The following is a 9,760-nucleotide window of genomic DNA, read 5'->3' as shown; positions in this document are numbered from 1 at the left end:
TACTCAGCTAAGGGCGCAGTGCAAGAGCTGAATCCAAGCCCTGACCCCTCCACTTCTCCATCTGAGCACGGTACCTAACAATGTGCAGCTGCTTCAGTCTGGATGAAGATAGTTGAATCAAAGGTTCCAATCAACTCAATTGTAGCACTCAGCAGCAAGAGCTCCATGTTCCCATACAAGGATCTTAATGGTAAGTCTCACAGTGGCATCCCAGCAGTACATCCTTTTAATGATGATGTTTTTTTACTTACAGGCTCAGATGCTCTTGTTTGTGTTGCTGGAACTATCATGCTGGCAGCCTCAGGACACAGAAAGGGAGTGACAAGCACTTGCCCTCTATGTGGCGAGGCAACAAAAGATCTGTGCTCACATATGGGTGGCCACATCCTTCACACTGCCTGCAGAGTTCCTGAGAATCTCACAACAGCTGTTTCAGGCCCACAGCCATGTGGCTTTTGCAGTCGTTCTGGTGTCACTGAGTGCACAGTTACCTTCAAGGAATCCAGACATTCAGTTACTTGGGAATCACAATGCCCACACAAGGAGAATTTCCAGTACAGCAGCACTAACAAAGGCTCCAACAATTGCCCATGTCACAATGTTCCTGTCATCTGCAGGCTTTGCATACATCAAAACTGTCAGACAGACTGGAGGCCAGCAATTTGGAGGTACAATCTTGAGGCCCACATGAATGAGCATCACCTGGAGTATGTGCACCCTGGAAAACCTCATAGCAGCCTCCCCCTTCCTACCAATATATTTGACACTCCTGTTGAACAAACAAGGTTGGGTGTTCTGCTTTGACCTCTATTCACCCTAACTGTCCTAAATTTGGAGAAGGAGAATATCCCAGCCAGTCCAAGTGGTCAAAAGTGCAAGGGTGATGCTCAAATATTTTCTGCTGCTGCTTCTTTGAAGAAGGCCTTGTGCACTTAGCCTTAGATTTCTTTTCCATGTTGTCATTCCTTCCTACTACTTACATGGTTACCCCTCATGACTCTTACAACTTACAGGCTCTGTTTTTGCAACATTTTCATCATGTTTTCATTATGCTTTCACTATGTCTAGCATGTGTGCTCTTGCATCTCATGTATTGTAGCAGTTTTCTGGGTCCTTGGTTCCTCAATCGTGTTTGATCATTTTGCATTTCTAAGTGACAAAACATAACTAAGTAAGGAAATTTGCACTGTGACATTTGACAGTCACAGTACTAGTACCACCCATGGAATTTCAACATGTCAGTGTCTTGATTCTCTGTATTGCACACCTCTTGAGCCCTCAAGCAGTTTCTGTAAATGTCACACAATAAACTGTGATGAAGTTCTCGCAATGAGAGGCTTAGAGTGAGTGAGAAACAGGAGCTGATAAGGAATATATATCTCAGTCTCAGGAAACAGACTCAGTAGTACAACTGTAGTAGTACCTGATAAGAAATATATCCATGGGTATTGTCATATACCTGATCCGACCACTCCAATATCAATATCCACTCCACTTTCCAACCACCTCCGCTCCATCTGTCCTCCGCTCCATCCAATCATCATCCGCATCCGCTCTTACGCTTCTGCTCGACCGCCCAAACGGTCCCCTTCTATAATGTCTCCATTCAACTGGAACCTCTTTCCCTGTTTAGACATATACTTTCCCCTTAGGTACATAGACCCTTACTTCCGGATCACCAGTAATTCCTCTTACCGCTCGATCACTGATCTGATGCATACATATTGATATCTGCTCTGACTTATGTCTTTGCCTGTGTAAGTACTTACAAATTATATCCTTGGTACATAGCTTTACAACATAGTTATCCTGACCACTGCCTCACACTTAGAAGTATATAACATATCCTGTACTTAGATATTTTCCTCAGTCTTAATATTACTTGTCTTTTTGCAGTTTCTACCTGTGAGAATTCTCAGTAGGACCTTGCCTCCTCCAGACACAAGTTTCATCTTGTTGTCACCTCCAACCCTCCGCTCCGACTTAGAGCCATGCTCTAAGTCTTTCCCCTTACTTCTCTGTCTCTATTAATAATCCCCCTTTGCTCCTATCCACCCTCTGCACTATCCTCCACCTTCTCCGCTCTACTCCTAGTCAGCCCACCGCTAGTAGCTCTTACCTCCCAACCCTCAAAGCAGTCCAAAGTGGTCCACTCGTCCTATTGTCGGACAATTTCGGACCCGCTCCAAGTTTGGGGCATGTACTCAGCTAAGGGCGCAGCGCAAGAGCTGAAGCCAAGCCCCAACCCCTCCACTTCTTGAGCCTGGCACAGTACCTAACAGGTATGTTAGCTCTAGTTGTGACATAAAGCGGGGACTTTGACTTACATCTCAATCTTGGGAAATGGACTGAGATGTTCGGTCTGACAACTCATGGTTTTAAGGTAGTTAGCATAGTGATAAGTAATAAACTGTAGCATAGAAAAATAGACTGTCACTTATTAGATTCTTGTACTGACGTCACTTCATTGCATGCTGTGCAGTTGGCTAGCGCTTGCAATGTCTCACTCTGACATCTCCTGTTCAGACTTCAATCCAGACTTCAACACTCCCCCTCGAGTGCTATCCAGGCTCATTAGCCCACGCAACTTCTGGAGCCATGGGCATGGTAAGGCCTTGGTAAAGGTGTCAGCAATATTATTGTTGGTAGGGCAGTAGGTGAGTGTGAACATTCTGTTTTTGACATGAGCACAGATGAAATGATAATGTAGATCAATATGCTTGGTTTGAGATTGGAACTTGTTGTTCAAAGCTAGTGCAATTGTGGCTTGGTTATTGCAGTATACTGGGGTAGGGACTCCGAGTGGGTGGGTCATACAGCTCTTCAATGAGCAGCTGTAAGTACAGTATCTCTCTCGCAACCATCGTTAAAGCAATATATGCTGCTTCAGCCATCAAAAGTGCTATTAAGGGCTCCTTGCATGCACTCCATGCGACTGGTCCACTGTTCAGCAGGATGATGTATCCGGACATGGAGTGGCAATGCAGCTGTGAAGCCCAATCCACGTTGATGTATGCCTCTAATCCCACGTCTGTCACACCTAGGGTAAGTCCAAGGTCAGCTATTTCTGTATGATCCTTGCTATGAAAAGACTTAATATATGTACTAGAAGGTAAATATAAGCAGTTTGCATAGTTTATCCAAGAGTAATATAGTGAAAAACCTCAAAAATGCGAAAATATGCCTCTGCATAGGTAGCAGGAGATATTTCATTGTAGGGAGGGATCCTGATGCTATTCCAACATAGCTATATAACTAGAATACTCTTAATGTCAATAGGAACAAGTACCCTACCATCCTGGAGGGCCAGGGAAAAATAAGGCCTGGGATGGGTTCATATATGTTTGCAAACATTTTCTAAACACTCTAGAATAATCCAATACCAAAGGGTCAAAATTGCGAAATTGCTTTTGATATGTTTTCTATTATGTCACACTTGCAGAGGCCCTGTAGCAGGCATTGGTACAAAAATATACAGAAAAAGCGGTCTATTATGTTCTATTATATGTATATAACCTATAATACTACTTACTTACTAGCTGTACCTAACTGTGGTGTGATGGTGAGCTAGGGATGGACTGGGGAGGGTGTGGGAAAGGTTCATATTGTGGAGATACCCAAAATGGGCTATGTTTTGGGTGTTGTGGGGAAGTTCCCATGGCAGATGTGACTAAAAATGCGAACATGTGACATTGTAAATGACTGTCCTAGGGCACAAAATGAGGATCCACACTGATTAGTATCAGCCAGTGCTGGTATCTGCTGGGAGGATCTGTACTGATACGTCACTCCCAGAGACTGACTGACTAGAGCATTTATGTATCACCATTCCAATGATAAGGTCAGTGTTAATACATCAGAATGACACCAGCAGGTGTTAGTGCTGCAATGTGCTTCAAGCCTTGTAAAAAATGCAATGGCTCTGGAGGTCAAATCAAACCGTGGCAACACTACGGGTTAAGGGGCTTCAAGGTGTTCTTCCTTCCGAAATTTCATTGCGAACTAAGTTTTATTGAACAATGCTGGGGGTATGCATTATCCGTCCATCCGATAGGACAGGAAACGAGTCTAATCCGCAAGGCAAAATGAATAGACATGCGAGAAGGGATATAGACGCGTGCATGTCATAAACGGCCTCGAGTCTCTTTAGATCTACGATAAATGTGAGTTAGGGGCCCGGGTGAAGTTGCGAAAATGAATCAAGGATAGTGACGCTGGGCCAGCACCACCACTTGCTGCAAGATTATAGTCCAATACCTATGTGATTGTTTTGAAATGTGGACTTTTAGATGGATTGGGACTGATTGCAGGATGTGCAGCAGTCGAACTGGGCATCTTATGGCCATAGAAAGAAATTGGGTGTAATTTAGCTCGAACGTGTTGGATGAATTCCAAGGCGGTGTCAGCTGAGGGCCGTTCACTTGGTGATAATGACCAGCGCCGACGGATAAAGAGGGGGGACGGACAACGCGGAGTATTTCGTCGTTGGTTATGGCATTTCGACTATCGCAAACCAGACTGTCTGACATTGCTTGTATTACTTACATAGGTGCGTTCAAAAGTGTAACAAACGCTACGGCTTCTTCAACCAATGGACGATTGATACGAGGTGACCAGCATCGCTTTATGAACTCCCAGTGCGCTGGCTCTATCCGTGACTCCTTGGGAGGCTCTGGTTTCTTACCTCTGATGACTTGTCCCAACACTACATTGTCCTTCTTCACATTGTAGTAGGGTACCTTGCCAGTCAGTACCTAATAATAAAGCATGTACAAAGTGAATAAGATCTTTGGGTCGAAATTTCAAGCTACTAACCTGTAATGTGATACTGCCAAATGAGTAAATGTCGCACTCCGTGCTGAGCGACACTGGGGACGCCTCGTCTTCTTCTTCATCGTCTTCTGGTACTTCAAACAGCTCTGCAGCTGCCCATCGGATGTTCCCCTTGATGGAACTCGTGAAATACGAGGTGCCAATGAACTCCAAAATAATAGTCGAAAGACCAAAATCAGCAAGGCATGCTCGTCCGTTGCCATAAATCAAAACATTTGACTGAAAAGTCAATGGGACGTGAGTGAGGAGGGATATACCTTCTGTGTGTGGCCGTACGCACCCCTGTCAGGTCGCCATGAACAATTGATTTGCTGTGCACTGAACCGGTATCAGAGTGTTCAAACTCCAATGGTGAAAGACGACTAACGGTATTGCAATCCGAGGACGATGTCGTTCAGCTAGCGTGCGTCATCAGGTCAGCAAGCGGCTGGGAAATACTGGCGAAATGGCTTACAAGGGAGAACCGATCTTGACACGGCATGTCCTGTTGGCGCTCAAGAAAACCGGTGAGCATTCCATTCTCAGCCCATGGGCAAATCATTGCGGGATAGGGCCCAAAGTCGTTTGCCACTCCCCAAAGTGGAAGAATGCAATCATGTTTAAGACGGCTCCAAACTTTCAGCTCACGACGCACTCTCTAAGCCGAGTCATCACTCGATAAACTGACGTGCCATGGAAGAGAATATTACCTTCGTGTTTTTCCGTACTAAGGCCTTGTTATCGGACTCGAAAGCGCGAATGGTCTTCACTGCTACCTACGTCTTGGTCAGGATGATACGACAGGAAGTGTCACAAGAACAGCATACCTGGACGGTCTCAGTGTGCTTCACTAAAAGACACTTCCAGATGTCCCCAAAACCTCCGGAAGTAACCGGATAGGGCGATCTTTCTCGGAGTTCGTTGGTAAGATCATTCAGCGGATCTGACGGAGAAACTGGTGATTCTTGGCTGGTGGGTTTCTCTATTGCCGTTGTGTTTGAAGAAGCGGAAGTCTAGGTAGCCAGGTGAGTACGGTGTGTATTTCAATCAAGCACACCAGAGACTGAACCTGGGGTTGCGGTGAAGCACCTGGAGGCAACGGAAGTGGTCTCAATCTCCATGGGGTAGGAGAGGTCGCAGAATCGGGCAGTGGGCGTATCTTACGTGAATGGGGCCGCTGAGGTGCAGGCACTGCACATCAGAGTCAGATAATATACTCTATCACAATGCGAGTGAATATAGAACGAACTAGGAGGGCGAGGAAGGGCGCTGCGGATTGAGGAGGATGGAGATATTGTCGCACCAACGTCGTGGAATGAACCATTAGGGTAGGGCTCGCGTGCATGGGCAGAGACTGCACTTGTTGGCGAGCGCTCGGTAGGGGAAGCTGTTTCACCGTCAAAGATCCGCCAAACTTCATCATAGAGATGTTGGAGATCCTCTTCACCGGGCGGGGGAGGGCGAATATGAGTAGACATGATTCCGGTCAGTTATCGAATTGGGAACTGGCCAACTTGATCAGGACCTAGTACGACTGCGCAGCCTGGTGCCGTCCAACTTTGCCTGGAGACCAACCAGATTCAATTTTGATGGAAAGCGAAGCCAGAAATAAAGGCGGAACACGATTTTCTGTTTAATCAGAAAACTTCGATGCCAGCGTTGAACAAGTAGAGGGACGACACTAGCTGTTGCTGCTAGAGGCGCTCACGAGAGCCAAGCCAATACAATTCAGCATCGGATTTCGGCTGTATCCGGTCCTAATCTCATCCGCTGCAGTGACTAGTCCACGTTATAACACTGACTTTTTTTGATCACATCTAGGTATAACCCACGCCAGAACGCGCTGCCGTGTCGCGACCAAAAAAACATTCCATTCGCCATCATAATCCTGTGTACTCCACATGACAAATTCTACACCGGAAGCCAAACCTGCACGCATACCAAAGTTAAGCTCGTCGGTGCACGACATCAACGCTGAGAAACCACCCTTTGGATCAAGGTAACCACGAGAAAGATTGATCCAGAATATCCCTGATCATCAAACATGATACAGGTTTCTTACTCAAGACTCTGATGTCTGGGCCCAAAATGCTTGGGACCATGTTCCACCCCCTGAAGATCAAACTGAAACGATCACTGCATCACTAGCGAGGCAACGTCTTGTTCCAGTACCAGACAATGATAAGAAGACTTATAATGAAAAGCCCGCAAAGTTCTGGTTCGTCTTTCGTCTGTCATCGCTCCATTCACTCTGACGCTTTCGATTGATAGGGATAATTTTTACAAGACGAACGCCGATAACTTCTTCAGAAATAGAAAATGGTCGGTGTCACTCCTTCTGTTTCCTGTAATACCCTCACCTTTGTAGCTGAAGGCTGCATCTTGAATTTCCAGAACTCCTAGCAGCAGCAGAACCAGATGTAAGACTTTGCATCTTAATAACGATTTCTCTTATGTAGTCAGGCAGGGAACATAACCATTTGCGAAATAGGATGCGGTGAGTCTTAGGATCACGTTTCATGAAAATTAACTGAGCCCGGTCTAGGCGCCGGAAACGCAGCATTTCCACTTCTAATGGCAAACAAAAATCCAAATCTTATCATCCGTGCCTACGATTACTCAACTCATGCAGTCAAATTAGTACAGGTATGCACAGGTTAAGTCTCCTCGTATTTTCTGCTCAGTCCATGAGTAGACAAATACCCTCTATAGCTCCCCGCCTGTTGGCAAAATAGAGGCAGCTGTATGGGATCTGTCATCACTGGACAAACTCCCACCGGGTGTAGAGCCCGGCACTGTGGACATCATTGTTCTCGTGTTCGTGCTTAGTGCACTGCATCCAGATGAATGGGGTAAGGCTATCGCTAACATTCACAAGGTACGATGACTGTGTTCACTGCACCGAGATTGCTGCTTCAGCGCCTGCTATTAGATGCTCAAGCCTGGCGGGCTCGTATTGTTCCGCGACTATGGTAGACATGATCTCACTCAACTGCGGTTCAAATCCGGTCGTCTGCTCGAAGACAATTTTTACATCCGGGGTGACAAGACACGAGTTTATTTTTTCGAGCTGGGTACGTTGCCAATGACCCTCATGGACACATTTCTGAATTTCATTACTGCTTACAGACGAGCTGGCACTGATCTTCACCGGATCCCGTGCCTCGCCCACTCAGAAAATGACAACGATGACAGAAGTCGTGGACGAAGATGAGGATAGCGAGCCACCATCACTACCCGCACCATCGCAAATCGCCAGTCCTGCATCACACATGTCGACAGAAATTCCTGACTCAGGATCTGACGTCCCCCCCGACTTACCCTCGTCAGGTCCATCCTTACAGCCATCCTCTGACGTCCACCGCAATCTCCTTCATCCTCTGGCCCATTGTCCCCCACACCCTCTGTTTAAAATTGAACAACTCGGCGTCGATCGACGGCTTCTGGTCAACCGGAAGCGCCAGTTGAAGATGTATCGCATCTGGATGCAAGGGAAGTTCCGTAAGCCGAGTGATGCAGACGTGGTATAAATAAAGTGATGGAGCCTGTTGACTGCGTACGTACTGACTTATACACGATAAGCCCGCTCCTCTTGAGGGTCGGGTCATCATTCAAGTATGAATCTGGGGACCAAGCATTGGCAACATATTTTCTTAGAGCAACGAGCCTCTAATCCAAGAGGTCCTATAGGATCTCTATCTATAACGATCACGCGGGCCCCATTCTATTTCAGCGTTCGTGATGGAGATAGTGCTGGTGTCGTGCAATGTATGGGTGCTTATAAGCCAGGCAGATACCATCCGGTACACCTAGGCGACACATTTCCTAAGGGCGATAACCCAAGGTACCGCGTTATGTTGATCTGGGATGCAGCGGACCGTCCTACAGCGGTTGATTTGCTTAATCCCTGACTTGATGATGATCGAGCTCAACTTATTTCCACCGAGCACTTTGTAAGTGTGGGATCCAACTGGGATCTATAAATATCTATTAACTCTGTAACGCTTCGCGTGCAGAAACGGAGCCCGACTGCCACATTCCACACAGCGTTTCTGGCGATACCAGATTCCGCGGGATCCTAGTATTCATCAACGCTCCCCCAACTAAACTATCTGAGTAGTGCTCATTTATCAACTTTGCGCAAGGTATAATTTCGGTATGATCTCACTCGACTCTTCTATTCCATGTCAGATAACGCTGTGGAAGCCAATCAGGCTCCTTCCACTCTTTATCAGAAATCTCGGCCAGAATCATTTGCGCGATGACTTCAGCACTGGAAAATCATATCATATGAATCAAGCGACACATGGTGGAGTCTCACAACAAACTTACCAGCCGAATGCGCGCGGCATTCCATGACCAGTATATCCCGCGGCGATGTACTGTTTCTTGTACAGATCTCTCTCTGGATTGGTTGCGAGTAAGCCCGCTATGGGACCGACCTGGCGCAGAACACATCAAACGACAGCACCCGTAAGAGTTGTGATACGCGTACAAATGGGTCCCCCATCTTGGTATAACCCATGATGCCTGTCTAAACCGATCGTCAGGGGTAAATCCCCGAACACGAACAAGGAGTGCCTACCCATTCCATCTCAGGCTCCGACTCCGGGTCATATTTACCTTCAAACACAGACGGCAAGAACTCGCGAAGCACTTCCCCAACGAGAGGGTGTATTTCGGAATCGTCGTCCACATATAACTCATAACGCGGTTCTGCAGCTTCCCGACCACCACCAATGATGATCAGCGGTTTTTCGGTGTCGTTTTTTACTGGTCGGGGGAACCAGTACGCAAACCCCTGATAGAGGGTTGGTCACGATGGACGGGCTAGAATGGAGTGGCTTACTTCGTTTCCACCCCAGCCGGATGTCTTGATTTGATCTGTACCAACGGAAGCACGCGTGGCCATGACTTGGCCTCGAGTGGGTATGATTCCGTTTGGACC

At 46.8% G+C, this 9,760-nt stretch overlaps 1 protein-coding gene across 1 annotated transcript; it reads left to right on the top strand.

Annotated features, from left to right (window-relative positions):
* Positions 1 to 330: 330 nt before the first annotated feature.
* EDB91DRAFT_1040248 (uncharacterized protein) lies at positions 331 to 624 on the top strand (the record flags this gene model as incomplete). Its single annotated transcript, XM_041312871.1, has 1 exon — positions 331 to 624. A coding segment is annotated over one exon (294 nt), but the record flags the coding sequence as incomplete, so codon positions are not given.
* Between the last annotated feature and the right edge of the window lie 9,136 nt (positions 625 to 9,760).

Source organism: Suillus paluster (genome assembly GCF_016628075.1).
Source record: "Suillus paluster strain FC165 chromosome Unknown EDB91scaffold_186, whole genome shotgun sequence".
Lineage (NCBI taxonomy): Eukaryota > Fungi > Basidiomycota > Agaricomycetes > Boletales > Suillaceae > Suillus > Suillus paluster.
This window is presented reverse-complemented; position numbering and strand designations above follow the sequence as displayed.